Below are 19541 nucleotides of genomic sequence, written 5' to 3'. Positions count from 1 at the left end.
CCCACATGCTGCGGAGCGGCTAGGCCCGTGAGGCATGGCCGCTGAGCCTGCACGTCTGGAGCCTGTGCTCCACAACGGGAGAGGCCACAACCGTGAGAGGCCCGCGTACCTCAAAAAACAAACAAAAAAAAAACCAAAAAAGCAGCCTTCCAGGTCAAGTCACCTCTATGCTACAGGAAAATAAGCTAGGACCTCTCATTTTCCAAGAATGAGAGGCCAGGAAAACCCCACGGACACGATATCCCATTCCTTCCTTCTGCCATAAGTGCCTTTCTCATTCCTTGCCTAACCTAAAAATCCACTGATGTTGTGTTCTTGGTTCTAGGCTCTAATGGCAGTTGGCATTCCCACCGAGGGATCAGGGAATCATACATCAAAGCTCCAGAAGCCTGACGCCTAAATAATGATCACATGTCTCTTGGGAGCACGGGCACATTAGAAAGTTTCTCCAACTCAGAGCAGTGAAAAGTCCCGGGGCTCACGTGCATCTTCCATGTGTTAACAATTCCCTATTGCCTGCCCAACCTGCATGCATCATTAAATACTGGATACAGGTTATAAAAATAAAGTGGGTTTTTTCAGGTGGGCTTTAATACAATCCTCACTTAATTAAAAGCCTTGTTGTTTGGTTATTGTCAAAGGGATCTAGTAGAAGTATGTAAGGGATGGGGCTCAAAGTTCAAGCACCAACTTCAGGATTTAACTGCATCCTAACCAATAACCTGTCAAGGCCTGGAGTTATGTGATGCAAAGCAGTCCGTTTCCCACCTCTACTGGAGTTTCACCAAATGTGACAACGGTTCGCTCAATAGCCCCCCTTGCTCTGTAGCACATATGAACAGGAATATTGAAGAACGGAAAATGGAAGTTGCTAGAGGAGGAACATCTGATACTTGAGATTTCAGTGCAGCCAGCCATACAGGTTGTAGATTCAGGGAGGCACCATTCTCAAGAAGAGGGACAGAGGATGGCACATGATATAAAGAGTGGTCTCCTCACCCCCTGCCCCACACCCCACTGGATGCACTCTCTTTTCAGGCACTCTGTTACCTCCCCTCTATTTAGCCACTTTCTGGCTCTGGCCCACCTGCTCTGGGCGACTTCCTCAGTGCTCCAGCCCACAGCAGCCTCTTTCTCCAAGCCCCAGCATTCACTGTCCTTGCCAGTCAGCCCAACATTTACTTATTATGGTGGGTACAATAAGGACCCCTGCCCCCAGACATCCACATCCTAATCCTTGGAAATGCAAATTTGCTACTTTACACAGCAAAAGAGACTTTAAAGATGCGATTAAATTGAGGACTTTCAGATGGGAGACTATCCTGGATTATCCAGGTGAGCCCAGTAAAATCAAAAGGCTCCTTCCAAGTAGAAGAGGGAAGCAGAAGAGGAGGTTGGCGTGAGGCGATGTGAGAAGGACTCAAGTCGCTATTACTGGTTCCGAAAAAGGAGGAAGGGGCCACGAGGCGAGGAACACGGGTGGCCACTAGAAACAGGAAATGGATTCTCCTCTAGAACTTCCAGAACGCCTGCCAAGATTTTTGCACAGTGAGACCTGTGATGGACGTCGGACTTCTAGTCACAGAAGTGTAAGTTTATAAACTTGCGTTATGTCACTAAAGTACTGATAATTTGCTACAGCAGCAATAGGGAACAAGTACTAACTCCCTCTCTTTTATTGTTCTTTAATTATTTCATTTATTGAATCTCACCTCCCTAAGAGACCATAATCATTCTTAGGAGACTGGTCTTATTCCTCTTTCTTTTTCAGGCTCAATTATATATGTGCTTTAGGCTCTAGGTGAACTCACTAAGCAGTCATATTACAAAGCTTCTGCTGACAACTTGCAGAAAGCGTGGCATCCAGGCAAGGACTAGGAGTCAGTTGTAGGTCCATTTTTATGACAAAAGAATTTGGTGCTGCCATCCAGGTGTCAAGTTCTCTTTCCCGTCTCAGAGAGCACTATTACCTATTTTAGTGTCAGGGATACAGGGCAAGGTATCTGTCCCCCTCTTCCTCCTATCTATTTTGAAAATTCTCTGTTCCTCATGTTTAGCAACATTCTCCAGGCATATATATACCTAATTACATAGATATATGATATATATAACTGTATGTTATTGAATACACCATTGCTATTATTATTTTGAACAAATTGTTATCTGTTAGATCAAGTAAGTATAAGAAAAGTAAATTGATCGGATACTTGATGCCTATTCATATTGTTCTGTCGCCTTTTAATACACATTTAGTACACCAGGTCAAGGGAAACGCTAGAAATAGGCCTTTAGTAATGTGGTGGTGAGGTCTGGGGACAGGGAAAGACTTCCATAGCCCTATAATTAGGTCTCAGTCTTTTAGTGAGAGTATTCTACCGGACTGGGAATAGGTGTTTCTCAGTTTTTCACAGTTTTTCACAGTTTTTTTTACTCCCCACTTAGGTGACAGAGGGGACTAGTGGGTCCTAGAGTTGGGTGTTTCCCTACTCCCACCTGAAAGCCAAGGAATGAAGTTAATTGGGAATTTCCCTTCCCCCAGGTCACTTAGTCTCTGATAATATAGCAGTAAAGCTAGGCTCTGGTTAACAAGAGTTAATAAGGGCAGGCCTTATTAAGAAATACAGATTGCTGTGGTGTATTTCAGAATGATTCCTTTTCTTCTTACCCAGCTGAAAGCACAAGGGGATTTTTCTCCCCTATTTACTGTGAGAACTTGGTTGAGCTACTGGAGGTAAATCTCAGACACGTACAGGGCAGGAAGGTGGGTTTTTAAGTTTCAGAAGTTGTCCACACTGATGCTCTAGCAATTCCTCAGTTATAGTTCAGGATTTCTAACTCTGTCCGCTGCTGGTTCCAGGTGAGTTTGCCCTTGTGAGTGCCTGCTCTGGGAAGCCATTACTCTCTGTATTCACCTTTCTGTCTCCCCAGTCTTAAGGGCAGAAATTTGCCCATTCAGTCCTTATCTCTCATAGGGCTCCTAGAAGAGTTGTTGATTTTTTCGGTATGCTCAGCTTTTTGTTATTGTGATTTCTAAATTCCTTGTAAGTGGAACCCTGTACAGTCAATTTTCAGTTAAAATTCTCCAGTTAATTTAACAGCTCCAAATTTCACCCAGACTGAAGAGAATGAATTTGTGTTGTTGTTGCTACTGCTGCTGAGGTTGTTACTGTTGTGGTTTTGTTGTTGTTGTTGACTCTGTATCATACACAAATTATATAGAATTAAAGGAGTAACCTAGAGGAGAACTTTGGCAAAACATTCTTTGGCATAAATCGTAGCAATATTTTCTTAGATCAGTCTCCCAAGGCAAAAGAAATAAAAGCAAGAATAAAGAATTGGGACCTAATCAAACTTAAAAGCTTTTGCACAGCAAAGGAGACCATCAACAAAACGAAAAGGCAGCCTATGGAAGTGGGGAAAATATTTACAACAATGCCACTGACAAGGTCTTAATATCCAAGATATACAAACAGCACATACAGCTCAACATCAAGAAAACAAACGACCCAATCAAAAAATGGGCAGAAAATCTAAATAGACATTTTTCCAAAGAAGACATACAGATGGCCAACAGGCACATGAAAAGATGCTCAGCATCACTAATTATTAGAGAAAAGCAAATCAAAACCACAATGAGGAATCACCTCACACTGGTCAGAATGGCTTATTCAAAAAGTCTACAAATAATCATTGCTGGAAAGAGTGTGGAGAAAAGGGAACCCTCCTACACTGTTGGTGAGAATATAAATTGGTGGAGCCACCATGGAGAACAGTATGGAGGTTCCTTAAAAAACTAAAATAGAGTTACCATATGATCCAATGATCATACTCCTCGATATATATCTGGAGAAAACTGTAATTCAAAACGTTACATGCACCCCAGTGTTCATAGCAGCACAATTTACAATAGCCAACATGGAAGAAACCTAAATGTCCCTCAACAGATGAATGGATAAAGAAGATGTGGTACATATATAACATGGAATATTATTCAGCCATTGAAAAGAATGAAATAATGCCATTTGAAGCAACACAAATGGCCCTAGAGATTATCACACTAAGTAAAGTAAGTCAGAAAGAGAAAGACAAATACCATGTGATATCACTTATATGTGCAATCTAAAATATGACACAAATGAACTTATCTATGTAACAGAAAGAGACTCACAGACATAGAGAACAGATCTGTGGTTGCTAAAGGGGAGGCGGGGTGGGGGAGGGATAGATTGGGAGTTTGGGATTAGTAGATACAAACTATTATATATAGAATGGATAAACAACCAGGTCCTACTGTATAGCACATGGAACTATATTCAATATCCTGTGTAAACCAATAATGGAAAAGAATACGACAAAGAATGTATATATATTGTATAACTGAATAACTGTGCTGTACAGTAGAAATTAACACAACATTGTAAATCAACTATACTTAAAATTAAAATAATTTTTTAAAAAAGATATATATATAGTAGGAAATTACCTATAAAAAAGAATGAAATAATGCCATTTGCAGCAATATGGATGGTCCTATAGATTATTCAATATCCTGAGATAAACCTTATTGGAAAATAAAATTTTAAAGAATATATATATGTATAAAACTGAATACTGCTCCACAGAAGAAATGAACACAACATTGTAAATCAACTATACCTCAATTGAAAAAAGTTTTGAAACAAAGCACAGGAATCTAAGCGAAAAGTATGGAAATAAACACAACAGTTAGAGTTTATCAGATGTTGTAAAAAATGTTTTCTCCAAACTAGATTGTTTCCCCCTTTTAAACCTTTTAAACTTTTAAACCTGGTTTTCAGGTTTAAAAGTTATGAAATAAAACTGTACAATCAAGTGCCAAATAATCAGGTAACTATTTTTAAATCAGTATTTTCCTTGACTTTCTCAAGATCGATTTCCATTTAGTGCTTGAGTTAAAAGAAGTCTCAGGTACGGCTGGATGCAACATAAGCAATGTGCACATGGTAAGGTCTAAACTTTGAGTTCACTTGGTAAATCAGGGATGGGCTCAGAGGAGAATAGTTTTGTGCCTCATACTAGGAGACTCTAGACTTCCGAAAGAACCCTAGGGTTAACCTTCCTTTCCCTGTCTTGTTGCTGGAAACTTCCATGGGGAAACCAACTCTGCATGTCAAATGAAATGAGAAGAGTGTCTCAAACGTTTGAGCTCACAATTTTGAAATCCAATTGAAAAGCTGCACTACCTAGCTAGGTCCGGATTCTCTGCTGGTTGGAATTAGATTAGAGTCCTATGTCTCTAAGAGCCGTGAGACTGGCTGGTAAATCTTCCACAGTAAATTAATTTGCTTTGTTTAATAAACATTGGGTGAGTGCCACCTGGTATGCAACACATGCTGCTAAGTGCTAAAGTTTGTTTGTTTGTTTTTGCGGTACGCGGGCCTCTCACTGTTGTGGCCTCTTCCGTTGGGGAGTACAGGCTCCGGACGCACAGGCTCAGCGGCCATGGCTCACGGGCCCAGCCGCTCCGTGGCATGTGGGATCTTCCCAGACCGGGGCACGAACCCACGTTCCCTGCATCGGCAGGCGGACTCTCAACCTCTGCGCCACCAGGGAAGCCCCAAAGATTTTTTTTTAAAACCTTGCCCCCAGCTCAGCACCAGGACTCATGAGAAATTCAGAGTACTTGATGGATGAGTTCATGACAATCCCTCCCTATCTTGAGAGACTGACTTTTCAGGAAAAGCTGAAATTGCAGGAGGCTACGTTAGCACCCTCTGGGTACAGACCCTGTGTCCTGCTTCACACTGCTAGCCCTTCGTAGCCACCAAAGATTTCAGAGGGGGAATGAATGTAGGCTTTGAAGGTTGATGGCACACGTGACAGCCAGGGGTGGAGTTCTGAGCTCACAAAATGATATGGTTACAAATTCGGCTTCTAAAATAGTCGTTTCTTAACCATTTTGTCATCACCATTCCACTGGTGAAAGCCATGGTTCTCTCAATAGGAAGAGGCAGGACTTCCCCAGGAAAAGGCGGGACTTCCCTGGTGGTCCAGTGCTTGACTCCGAGCTACCAATTCAGGGAACCGGGGTTCGATCCCTGGTCAGGGAAATAGATCCCGCATAGATCCCGCATACCTCCCGCAGGCCACAACTACAGATTCCGCAGACCGCAGTGACGGTGTGCTCGCGGCAACAAAGATCTCCCCTGCCGCAGCTAAGACCCGGCACCACCAAATGAATGAATAAGTATTTTTTTTTTTTTTTAAAGGAAAAGGCAATCCATGTACACACGTACTTACAAATGATTTCAGAAGATTGATAAGTCAGAAACCTCAGGTCTTGGAAGTCATGTCGGCAGAAGCGTTTTGCACCTGAGTTTTAATGCCTCGCCTACAACAGTCTTAAGTGGCAGAGCCCAATTTACATGCCGCACAGTATCTGCTTTGCCGCGTTCGCCAATTTAGTCTTGCTGCTGAGTTCCCTAACCACGGTCTGGGTCTCAGCCCCCGATTTCTGCCTCGAGACTCCAAGATGCACTGAACCCGCGATCCGCCATCCTGAATCCTTCCCTTGCACATCTTGCCTTTCCCGGCTCCGCGCCCAAGCTCACTTGCGCGCTTCCAACCGGTTATTCCATTCCCCGGATCCCCCACCGCCCTGCCTGAGGAGAGCCAGTTTCAGATATCCAGTTCCCTGCCCCAGGGTTTTATTCGCTTGCATCAGTGCCACCGCTGCGGTTAAGAAGCAGAAAATTGGAATAAGGGCATCTTGGAAGTTAGGTGTCCTGAGCCCGGAGACCACCAACCTGCAAGGGGAAGAGATGTGCCGCGAGGCCGCCGCCGTGTCGAACAAAAACACTGAAGCTTCTTGACACTGAGGTCTGGGGCGTGGACCAGTGGCTCGGGTCACCTCGTGGCTCGTTTCGGCTAGTTTCGGTTCCGCCTAAGAAAACCAGCTACCTGGGATCCGTGTTTTATTCCACCACCCCGCGATGCCGCCGCAGTGCTTGCCGCGCTGGAGGGTCTGTACAGGCTGCTTGGATCTTGCGCTATGTGCTCAGACCCAGCGATACTGCGGACAGTGAGAAGCTTCGTTTTCTGTATTCTATCTGCTGAGGACAGCAGGTCAGCACCTCGGACCTTCCTGGAAGGCTTAGAGCAGGAGCTTAGACAGAGAGATACAGAAACGTGCTGGGCAGGGTGTAGGAGAGTCGAGGTTTCTGGGTAATTGGGCTTTACAGAGCACACTTACTGAGAGTCGGTGCAGGTTTCGAGGATGCAGGTCCTAATCATGCCGCTCTGTGCATACTTAGGGCGGGGCTGAGCGCATCACCTGGATGCCACTGAGCGCCAGTGTCATTTTGTGAGTGCCTGTGGTTTGGGAGTGGGCACATGTTTGGAGAAAGTACTGAGTTTGTGTGTGTGCACTATATGACTGAAGTGAGAGCGAGGATTGCACTCCGCTGGACTCTTCAGCACCATCAAGCTTGGCGGGCTTTCTAGCAGAGGACTGAACTGCGGTAGACATCGGTGCAGGGCTGGAATCACAGGTCACTGGAACGTCTTGGCAAATAGCAGCCGGAAGCAAGGGGCAGCTGGGCAAATGGTTCGAGAAGGAGGCTGAACTTTAGGTGATGAATGGTGGGGGAGGAGGCGTGGGCCTAGAGGTCCCCTTGGAAGCTTTTAGCCTTGCACTTCCGTGCTCAGGCCCAGCAGGGCATCCAGCCCCTCCTTAACCCACGTCATGGACCAACCAGCATGACTCCAGGCAGCTGCACAGGGTGCTGTCTGGGAAGATGGATTGCGATCCCACAGAATCCCCTATGAACTTCCCTGGTAAGCACTTCTGGATCCCTACCTGGGCAGATAACAGGTACACACTTAGTAATGATAACATTCCTTCAAGATGACAATATGATCCCCACTTCATAGATAAGTATACTGAGGCACTAGAAGTTACTAGCCCACGATGTTTCCACCTGGAAAAGGCACAGCTGCAACAGAGTTCCAGTGTGACAAAGTTTTTGATCCTCTGTGTCTGATACCCATAAGCCCTGCCCTCCTGTGCGTGATTCCAGCTGCCTCAATCAGACCCCCTGCTTGGGCACAGAATCATCAACTCTACTGTGCATTAACCTTCGAAGCTGCGCTCGCACGGAGGTCTGCGGTCAGACCTAGGGGAGACCTAGGGTTCCTTGTAATGCTGGACTCTGCCCGACAAGATCGCACAGCTGGGGATGGAGTGGGACACGTGCGTGTTCAAAACCCACGAAACCGAACAGGTGAAGTTAACCATGACATCAAACTGTCCTCAAATTCCTACTCACTTTTCCTGTGTTTTTCGTTGGTCCTCACCAACCCCCCCACGTCCCCCTCCCGCCCCCGCCGTCAATGACCTCAATGCAAATACAAGTGGGGTGGTCCTTCTGGATGCTCCAGGTTCTGGACGCAAGTGATGACACAATCCTTCTGGGGCTCAGATCCTTCCCCTCATTGGTTGCCCAGAGCTCCTGGACCACCCCAGACCCAGAGCAGTGGGAATAAGAGCAGCTGCTGGTGTTGGGAGGCATCAGACGCACTGCTCGAGTGTCACTGCCACTTCTGCCACCGTGCCATCGCCTGAAGCCAAAGCTACTGCCCCTGCTCCCTCCTCTGCTCCAAGCCGCCTGGTTCCTGCTGCCAGGTAAGCCCGGAGATTCCTGCTTAGCTGGGATTCTGTTTTTCTCTCTCTCCCCTCTCTTCCTTCTCTCTCTCCATTACTTTTTCTTAGCTGATCTCTTCCAGTCTCAAAGGCTCTGTCCACTTCTGTCTAGGTCATTTCACACAACCTGCATTACTCTGCAATGCATCCCAGGCGTCTTCCACAGGTAACACGGGATGGTCTCAGTTCACGCACTCCCTGCTTCACTCTCCCCGCGCTGAGGCGGGCTCCAGCTTCCTTTCCCGAAGCACACGTGCTTAGGTCAGTTTGGGATGCTGGAGCTCCCCTGGCACTGCAAGCAGATCTGGACGCAGGAACAGTTTTGTGCAGATGGTGCTCTCACGGATCACGTCTTGTGCCTAGTGGACCGCGGGAAATGCTTCAGAACCTGGGCCAGCGCAAGCGGGAGGCAAATAGGTGCAGTGACTGAGGGGCAGGCAGCCTTTAAACGCAAGCCCCCGTTGCGGGTTCTGGGAACTTTTTTCCCAGTTTAAGTCCTGGGTTCCAATTTGAGACCCTTCTAGCTTGATTCTTACAGGTCACTCTTTACCAAAGTGTGGAGCAGCTGAGCAGCAGAATGTGGTTCTTCAGCTTCTCAGGGATTCCAACTGCAGAAATTTGTCCTCGGTAATCCCCTCCCCCCTCCATGTATGTGCAAAAGCCCGGCACCAGGAGGACGGCTCTGGGTTGCACAGTGGGAAAAGCTGTGGTGACAGGTACTCGGACTCTGTCCTCCAGGAGTCCTGGCCAACAGGTTGTATGTGAGAGTGAGTGGAGTGATGGGGCGGGGGCTATAGACTAAGACCTCCTCACCCAGTTGTCCCACTAGGTTTCTTTGCTAAACCAAGCATGCCGCAGCCTTACTGGATCTTCCAGCAGTCCATTTTGCTGAGCAGGAAATGATGGTGAATTGGAGTGACATGACTAGCATGAAACCAGAAGGCAAGGGAGTTAGAGGCATAGGCAGGAGCAGAGCCTGGGTCTGTGGGCTCATGGAAGTTGTTATTCTGCAGGTGCTGATGTTATTCTTCCCTTGCAGAGAGTCATCATGGTCTTCTGGAAGTTCCCCCCCTTCCTGGTCCTCAGCATCCTGGTCTTGTACCAGGCAGGCGTGCTGCACTCAGCGCCATTCAGGTGAGACAGCCCTGCCAGGAGTATTCCCAACTCCCAATCTTATAATTCTGTGTTCTAAGTTGTGCTGTGCTGAATCTGGCTCTTATGGATGGGCGGGTAATGTATGAATGTAAACATGTATATAAGTTTATCATAAATTTTTTGTGATACAAACATGTGTATCACACAGTTTACAAACACACATAAGATACAGGATACTCCTTGTCAATTTCATATACTGTAACTCATTGAACCTCACAGCATGCTTTTGTTGATTGTTACCAAACATTTCTATCTTTAGCAAACCTGTTTACTACTTTTACCATAATTTGGTCAATGAATTGCATCCTAATCTGCTAATTACTTTGCCAATAAGTTTGTTATTATATCTATGTGATGTTTTCATCTAATTTCTCACTTTTTTTCAAATTACATTAAACTGAAATCATTTTCAGATTCAAATCATTATCATTTAATTTTTAATAATGGCTGTATTTACACTAAGCTCATAAAATTCTTGAAAATCTAACCATCACCTTTCACAAGTCTATATAATCCACTTGGAGCAAACCACTTATTTTAGGTCACACCAGAACCTAAATCCTGGTGAAGTGGCATTTTTGGATGGATACATGCCTCATGCCCTGTCCATTGAGAACTGGGCTGGGTTGATAGAGATGAAAAGGGGAAGGGATCTAGGCCTGAGTTTTCCTGTTTAGAAGACACTTTGAGATTAAAGCCTTTGTGTGCAGTTTATTCATTGCTACTATGTGTATAGATAGTGGACAAACTTAAATCCTTATTTGAATCATCTAGTCTTTCTAGATGTGTAAAAGTGCACAACATATGTTGAAAGTAGAGAGTTAAAGTAATACATTTTACGTATTTTTTTCTGTTAATTTATAGGAACGGTTATATTTGGGGAGTGGAATTGTTAAACTTGAGTCTTGGAGAGTAGGCTGACTGTTCATTGGGTAGTCGGGGAGGGAAGAGGGGACAGGGAAGGAAGTGCAGAGAAGGGATCTGTGCCCATGAGTCTTTAGACAAGTTCAGATTGTCTAACCCTTGTTCTATTTGTGTGTTTTAGTTAATATTGCTTTGTATTAAAGAATAAGAAACTCCTAATGCCCAAAGTATATTAAAAATAGAGTAGTAAAATAATCCCTTAATAAATGCCCTTTTGTTGGTTTTTAGGAAGGGCTGTATATTCTGGGAGTGTCTATGTTAATCCACATCTTGGAGCTACATGTAGTCTTGTACTTAGTCGTTGAAATGCTGGAGAAGGGGTAAGAGAAAGGGTGAAGGGAAAGGGCTCTTGGCTAATATCTCCGTATAGAAAACAATTTTAGGTTATAAGCATAGGTCTATATGTACATTTTTTTTTAACATCTTTATTGGGGTACAATTGCCTTACAATGGTGTGTCAGTTTCTGCTTTATAACAAAGTGAATCAGCTATACATATACATATGCTCCCATGTGTCTTCCCTCTTGCGTCTCCCTCCCTCTCACTCTCCCCATCCCACCCCTCCAGGCTGTCCCAAAGCCCCGAGCTAATATCCCTGTGCCTTGCGGCTGCTTCCCCCCAGCTATCTACCTTACTACGTTTGTTAGTGTGTATATGTCCATGACTCTCTCTCGCCCTGTCAAAACTCACCCTTCCCCCTCCCCATATCCTCAAGTCCGTTCTCCAGTAGGTCTGCGCCTCTATTCCTGTCTTATCCCTAGGTTCTTCATGACTATATGTACATTTTTGTAAAGTACCAATGTTTATTATAGACAAGGTTCATTCATTATTTTGCAACATCTAGGCTTTTTTAGATGTCCTGAAGTGACAATATATGGTAAAAAGTAGAGCTAGTGAATTAACCAATTTGTAAATATGTTTGTTATAATTCATGAAAAAGCAGCATCTTGGACATGGAATTGTTAAACCGTCTCTGAGAAATGTATGTCAGGACGTGTTCATTAGGTTGGCAGGAGAGGGGCAGAAGGAAGTATAAAGGGAGAGATGTATGTGGACATGTTCATATTTATATTTTGATGATAACCATTGATGTGTGTGCATCTCTTGGCTGTACTATAGGAATATATTGTTAAGTAATTCAATGGAAACATACCTCCTTGCTAACACTTTAATAGTTTAGATTGGATAATGAATCCTCTTAGAAGCATTATACTTTGTGTACTCTGTTGCTTTATGTCTCATTTTAAATTGAACATTAAGGGAATATAGTATTTTAATCATAACTTTGCCAATATCTTTGTCTAGAGGCCTGTTGCCATTTTTGTCTTTTCTGAAATTTTTGTCACCGAGAAAGGCAGGATTACATTTTTCTCCTTCCAGATTGAGTTGGTGTAGTGTATTCTTGGTTATCAAAATACTCATAGTTTTGGGACTTTGAAATGATGTGTGAACAAGCATGATACATAACTGTATGATCTTAGTTACATAAAAATGGATGCTTAGTTGTGTAAATACACAAATGAGATCTAGAAGGACACATCAGTATACTGCTTGTGATGATGGATGACTTTGTTTTTTGTTTCTTGTGTTTTTTGGTTTCTTATTATGCACATTTTAACTTTTTCTCACTGTTGTGGCCTCTCCTGTTGCCGAGCACAGGCTCCGGATGCGCAGGCTCAGCGGCCATGGCTCACGGGCCTAGCCGCTCCGCGGCATGTGGGATCTTCCCGGACCAGGGCACGCACGAACCCATGTCCCCTGCATCGGCAGGCGGACTCTCAACCACTGCGCCACCAGGGAAGCCCTGCACATGTTAACCTTTAAGAAATAAATGTTATTTTTAAAACCTTAAAAAAAGAAATTAAAAAGAGAGAGAGAATTGGGTTGGCCACATCCTCAGTGGAAGCCCCAGAAACCAAGAAAGCTGGCTGCTTATCCTGGGGTGTGGGGGTAGGCAGGGGCTCAGAGCATGAGTTGGGCTTCCTTCCCTTCCCTAGGCCGGCCTTGGAAAGTGGCTTTGTACCTGCTACACTCACTGAGGAGGAATCGCGCCTCCTACTGGCTGAAATGGTGAAGTATTATGTGCAGATGAAGGCCAGTGAGCTGGAGCATGAGGAAGAGGGCTTCAGGTAAATCTCTGCACCCCTCCCAGAACATGGCTTACCCTTCCCCCAGCTTACCAGGAAGGGGTCTACTTAAGAATGAGATTGGGTATAGTGCCATAAATCTCTCTCTCATCTCATAAGCCTTGGTTGGTGTTTAATTTACACAGGAAAGATTACAGTTCTGTGTTCCAAGAACATTAACCCAGAGACATCTTTGGTCTTCTGACACCCCTAAAAATGTCTACAGGGAGTGATTGTGGCATTTTCCCTAAAACCCTTTGATTTTCTGTTGTGATGATTGTATTTAGCAGAAACATTTAAGGTTCACTGGTGCCTCTCAGAGTAGTAATTTTCCACTGATGATCCCATAGGGCAGCATCTGCCCTCAACCTCTCACTGACAGGCCTTCTCATTTTCTCCATCCTACAAATCAGCATCACTGCCCAGAAGAGTTCGTGCGACACTGCCACTTGCGTGACCCATAAGATGGCGGGCTGGCTGAGCAGATCTGGGAGCGTGATTAAGAGGAACTTCATGCCCACCAACGTGGGCTCCAGAGCCTTTGGCCACCACCACAGGGACCTGCAGGCCTGAACAGTGAAATGACTCTAGGAAGGTGACCGCCCTATTACTTTGAATGGCATGGCTGGTGGCTGGGTATTATGGCAGGGGTGCGGGTCACACTCTAACCCTCCCTGGGCATGTATCATAAAAAAATCTGTAGCGGCTGGATATAGAACAGAGAGTCTCAATAACTGAAATCCCTCTAACTTGGGTTTATTTTTATTTTTCCAGTGTCTCCTGGTGACACTAAGATCATCTGCCAGGAAATATAGAACCTCTTCACTTAAAACACTGTTTTCTGAAGTTATAATTGTGATATTCTAGTTTTTGAGTTTGAAAGGCAAAGACTCTACCCTTTGGGAGTATTCCTTACAATGTTATGTACATCTGGATTCAGAGCATAGAGTTGGGTTCAAATATTGTGTTTGTCCTCTGCTAACTATGTCACCATGGGCCAGACCCTCTCTGAGCCTCAGTTTCCCCATATAACTTGAAGGCAACTATAGTAGATACATGTTAGCAGCTGAACTCTACTTCTTTAATTTGCAGTGAAAGCAACTTGCAGAAAAAATAGCATGGAAGACACATATATAGGCATGCTTCTTGATATTGAAAACACTCTTTTCCTTGAAATAAACTAAAGCTCAATGCAGAATAAAATCATTGTAGTTATCTAGTGTGCATCTTTTTAATATTTGATTCCATGTTCAATAAATATAACTCATGTCTCATTGGCTTATCTGGTAGCAAATCAGGACCCTGTCAGCCAACCTTGCCAAAGGGTATTACACACATCATGGATTCAAACTAACTTAGTTTTCACAGACATGTTTTGTCCTTATAAGTTTTTTGATTGTGAGATCTTTTAGTGATAACATATCTGACAATGCTTTTTAAATAAGCTTTTGTTTGTTTATTTATTTTGGCCGCACCTCACGGCATGTGGGATCTTTGTTCCCCAACCAGGGATCGAACCCGTGCGCCGTGCAGTGGAAGCACAGAGTCTTAACCATTGGACCACCAGAGAAGCCCTGACAATGTTTACTAAATGGCAACCAAACTCTTGATTTAAAAAAAAAAAAAAAAATTAGCCAAATCTTCCAAAAATACACCACACATTTCCCCTGCACACTTAAGTTAGAATCTTCTTAAAATAACTTTAATGTTCTTTAATGAGCATGTTCAAGTTAACCTGCTGTTTACTTTGCTTCTTCAAAGTTACCCTTTTTAGAAGCACAGTATAAGAATGTTTATCAAAATCTTTTGCAGGAAGACATATGGGAACATATGTATATGTATAGCTGATTCACTTTGTTATAAAGCAGAAACTAACACACCATTGTAAAGCAATTATACCCCAATAAAGATGTTTAAAAAAAAAAAATCTTTTGCAAAGCAAGAGTAAAAAGGCTTCAAATTAGGACTGAAGTGGCTCTCTGAGCGATATTCACAACTTAAAGAATGGATTTGTCACATCCACTTTCCCTTCTCTTCCTACTTGGTGCTCGAAGTCCCACAGAAGTCCAGCTGCTTGAGAAGAACAGTAAACCTTGCAGTCAACATGACTGTGGAGAAGACAGGTCCCTGGATATAAGCTAGTTCTGTGCCCCAGGCAGCAATTTCTGACCCCCAACACTGATCCCATTTCCTGTGTTATACAGGCTTATAAAACTGTTTCTTTACATCAGAAAACTTAACTATTTTTTTTTAATTGAGAGAAAAAACTGTCAACTGTGAATTGCATATCTGGAGATAATATCCTTCAGAAATGAAAGGGGAAATAAAAACATTCTCAACTGAAGGAAAACTAAGAAATCTGTGCCAGTAAATCTACTCTTAAAAATGGCTTAAGGTATATGTATACGTATAGCTGCTTCACTTGGTTGTACAGCAGAAACCAACACAACATTGTAAGGCAACTATACTCCAATAAGAAATAATTTTTTAAAAATGGCTTAAGGAAGTTCTCTAATCAGAGAAGGAAACAAAAGAAGAAAGTCTGGAACTTCAGGAAAAAAAAGAACATCAGAATGGGCAAAATTGATGGTTGAAGCAAAAATTATTACACCTTCTGACATGGTGTGCAACACATATAGGGGAAACACCTAAAACTATATTTAGGGTTGGCCAAAAAGTTCGTTCAGGCATTTCACATTACAGAAAAACCCGAATGAACTTTTTGGCTAATCCAATATTTAAAGAGAGAAAAGGGCAAAGATGCCCAAATGTAGCATGGTTTCTACATTTCCATCAAAATGGTATAACACTGATACCGGTAGAAAACTTAACTATTTGTAATGATATATCTATTTGTGATTATTTATGTACACATCCCCCAGTAGACTGTAAATCCCAGGAAAGTGGGGACCATGACTGGTTTTGCTCACCATTACATCTCCAGCATCTAGTCTAGTAGGTGTTCAATAATTCTGTGATGAATGACTGAAGAAACAGGTGGCAAGTCCAGAGCCCAGACTTCTGGTTCCACTGGTGCTGCCTTGTGTGACCCTGGACAGAGAATTACATTTCCACTGAGTCTCAGATACCACATTTGGAAGAGGGTCTTCAACAAGATGGTGACTAAGTGTTCATCCACTTTAGACTTCTAATTTCTTTAAATACAAGAAAAGAAACAAAAGATGTCAAGATTAGAAGATGGACCAGTAGGGTGCTGGAGGAGAGGCAGTGGCAGAGGGTGGTTGGCTGAGCATCCCCAGGAAACGGCAGGAATGACTCCTGGGAGAAGTGTGATCGGTCTGCAGCCTTTGGAAAAATTGTGAAGGGAAAGAAGTTTCTCATTGAAAACCTCTATTTTCTTTCTGTATCCCTTTCTTAAGTCCCCATACCTACCACCATCAACATGACCATGCCAATAACTCCAGCAAATCAGTGTCATCACGCCTCCCATTCTGTCCTGTCTCTAAGAAAATGCTGGAATTAACACATTCACGTGTAAGTGCAGTTTTAGGAACTTTCTATCACCTTGCTGCCATCAGGGTTTACATTTTCTAACTTAGCCTCTTTGGGGGAATGTTTAACTCATATAAATTAAATGATAAAGATTGAACTTCAGGCAAGGTGGGGACTTTTTTGTAGTGGTCAAAGGGAGACTTTCATAAAGCTCCTCAAATCTCATGCAGAGGTGCCACGCTCCACCGGCTTCACCTCAGTACCTGGCTCCTAGGAGCGTCAGGAAAATCCAAGTGCACAAACCCAGTTCCTACATGCCATTTTGTCATCAAAATCATCAGTTATGTACCCTACATCCCAGGGCTGGGACTCTGGTGAGGCATGTGAGGCATTCACCTTGGGAGCAAAATAAGGGGACACCAAAATGCTTAGTAATCAAGATAATATTCTAATATAACACTTTAAATTCAAAATTAATGCGAAAAAATCCATGATGAACAAGATATCAAATTTTTAATGAGCCAACATCAGTATTGTTGATTTTTTTCTTTTGCCTCGGGCTCCAATGTGGCTCGGCTAGGCACTTCCTTGACTCTCACTCCCTTCCATTCTGATGAAGTGCCACTGTGAGTGCACATAATGAAATGTGCCAAGGAGATACCTTGTGCTGATTGCATCACTGTGTGCTGGGTTGGGGGGTTGGGAGAGCACCCAGGGCTCAGGCCAGGGGAGCAGCCATCCAGGAAGGGCAGGGAGCCCTCAGAATGCATCCTGGAGGGAGGTTCCCAAAGCCCAAGAAAGAGGCTCTCACTGGAGCACAGACTCTCTGTTGAAACCATTACCTGTCTGCACACAGAAATATCAGAGCCATGTACAGGGTTTTCACATTTCTCCAGGCACCCATTCAGCCCTGCATACTGAAGATGGGCTCTCTACCATGAAACAGCGAAATACTTCATTTCCTGTTCTACCAAACATCCCTGTCCTGATAAAGTCCACAGACAAACATAATATTGGTTGTTTTCTATCACTCTAGGAGCAAATGCAGGGAGGGGGAACAAAGAGAGCTACTTCTCTTTGCTGAGCGCTGAGAGAACATGATAAATGATGAAAATGATGACAGGGAAGGAACTGTGTTCTGAGAGACTTTTACTGAGTCGTGAGGACCTCCCACACACACTGTCCCCAAGGGGCAGTGGAGGTGGAGATGAGGCATCTCATCAGTGCCTTTAGTGAGTCAGGCTGCTGTCAAGGCTACAGCCCTCCTCCGCTAACGTAGGCAGGGGCAGAATGCCAAAGGGAAATGCTCCTTACCTTAAGTGAATGGGAGGATATTTTTGAAATGGAAATTAATCGTTTTTGAAAATAAATAATGGAAAGGGGCCACTCTTGAACTGAGTACCATACTGCGTAACAGCTGTGGCCAGCCAGACAATGCAAGCTGATTGATGTTGGGGAAGGCAGGCAGGGGTGACCTCAGATAACCAGTAGGTAATATCACTCCACTCCTAATGCCTCGGCATCACTGTGCTCCAGCTGCAACGCCAATATCCATCCTAGGCCATCTCCATTGACCTTTGGTTAGACATTGAGGACTAAGTTTAGCAATGATTATCTACCATATTATTTTTCCATTTTACTAGAAGATTCTTGATTAATAAGAGTTTAAAGGAATCCCTAAAGGTAATATATTAGGCATTTGTGATAGGCAGTAGGTAGATAGTCCGTGGCTGGAGATCCTGTGAAACGTACAGGACACTGGAGATGTCCATATACCAGATAGTGAGCTCAAAACAGTTAAACAGCAAAACTTAAGGTTAACTCACTGCCTGGCTTCCGATCCAGTGTATTTGCATCAGAGATATAGAAAGTGAGAGACTGGAAACACTCCCAGAGGACAAGGCTTGCTTAGTACATGGAGGCCTTTACTCTCGCTATTCCGTCTTTGGAATATTTTCCCCCATATCTCCCCCTGGTCGCCCCTGCCCCCACCTCTCACCTCCAATATGTTCACATCCTAATTCCCAGAAACAGTATGTTAGGTTTCACAGCATGGAGCAATAAAATGGAACTAAGGTTGCTAAACAGCTGACTTTGAGGTGGGGAGATAATCCTGGATTATCCAGGTAGGCCCGATGTAATCACAAGTGTCCTTCTAAGTAGAAGGGGCAGGCAGAAGGCAGGCAGAGAACAGGGCAGAAGAGTCAGTGAGATCCAATGTGAGATGTTGCTACTTTTGAAGATGAAGATAAGGGAATACGAGTTAAGGAATGTGGGTAGCCCCTAAAATTCGGAAAAGGCCAGGAAACTGATTCTTCTCTAGAGCCTCTAGAAGGAATGCAGCTATACCAACACCTACCTTTTAACCCAGTAAGTCCCACTTTGGACTTCTGAGCACAAAATCTATAAGATAACAAATTTGTGGTTTTAAGGCACTGTAGTAATTTGTTACGGCAGCAGTAGAAAACTAATATAACTCCTTATCATCTGATCTAAGCTCAAATGTCATCTTCTTAAAGAGACTTTTCTTGACATCTCTCACCTGCTAAACGATTTCCCCATGCCCAAGCATTCTCTATAACACACTTTTATTTTCGTCTGCTAATGACTGTCTAAAATTATTTTATGTGTTTATTCCTCCTCCCTCACAAGAATGTAAGTTCTAGGAGGGTAGGGACTTTGTTGCTCTTTTCACATATTATCTCCATTGCTTTGGATAGGACTACATGGTGGACATTTAAAAAACACCTGCAGTGACAAAGTGAGAGAGTGGCATGGACATATATACACTAACAAACGTAAAATAGATAGCTAGTGAGAAGCAGCCGCATAGCACAGGGAGATCAGCTCTGTACACTGTGATCACCTAGAGGGGTGGGATAGGGAGGGTGGGAGGGAGGGAGACGCAAGAGATATGGGAACATATGTATAACTGCTTCACTTTGTTATAAAGCAGAAACTAACACACCACTGTAAAGCAATTATACTCCAATAAAGATGTTAAAAAAAAAAAAACACCTGCAGTGTGAATAAGCCTTAAGCTAATGAGGACCATAACACTCTTGCCACTGCTCAATCACAAAAGGCAGCTGTTAAAAAGAGTCCCATGCCCAGTAGGTCCTGTGTTGCAAGGAACTACCCAATACAAAACAGGAATAGAAACAGAAACAGCAAATAGAAATTTCCAAGTAGGCAATCACTAT

At 43.7% G+C, this 19541-nt stretch overlaps 1 protein-coding gene across 1 annotated transcript; it reads left to right on the top strand.

Annotated features, from left to right (window-relative positions):
- Positions 1-9728: 9728 nt before the first annotated feature.
- LOC116758271 (calcitonin receptor-stimulating peptide 2-like) lies at positions 9729-13779 on the top strand. Its single transcript, XM_032641122.1, has 4 exons — positions 9729-9814; positions 12757-12888; positions 13299-13480; positions 13660-13779. Exons 1-3 carry the CDS (start codon positions 9729-9731, stop codon positions 13456-13458), a joined length of 378 nt encoding a protein of 125 aa, XP_032497013.1. The 3' UTR covers positions 13459-13480; positions 13660-13779.
- Positions 13780-19541: the final 5762 nt, after the last annotated feature.

The sequence above is a fragment of the Phocoena sinus genome, chromosome 8 (genome assembly GCF_008692025.1).
Source record: "Phocoena sinus isolate mPhoSin1 chromosome 8, mPhoSin1.pri, whole genome shotgun sequence".
Lineage (NCBI taxonomy): Eukaryota > Metazoa > Chordata > Mammalia > Artiodactyla > Phocoenidae > Phocoena > Phocoena sinus.
Note: the sequence above shows the minus strand (reverse complement) of the source record. Positions and strands in the feature narration are given on the sequence as shown.

What these genes read in the sequence shown, in the direction of transcription:
- LOC116758271 (XM_032641122.1), top strand. Translation starts at nt 9,729, where the DNA reads ATGGTCTTCTGGAAGTTCCCCCCCTTCCTGGTCCTCAGCATCCTGGTC. An exon ending in CTGCACTCAGCGCCATTCAG is followed by an intron (nt 9,815 to 12,756) that starts GTGAGACAGCCC and finishes TCCCTTCCCTAG; the next exon opens with GCCGGCCTTGGAAAGTGGCT. An exon ending in CATGAGGAAGAGGGCTTCAG is followed by an intron (nt 12,889 to 13,298) that starts GTAAATCTCTGC and finishes CCTACAAATCAG; the next exon opens with CATCACTGCCCAGAAGAGTT.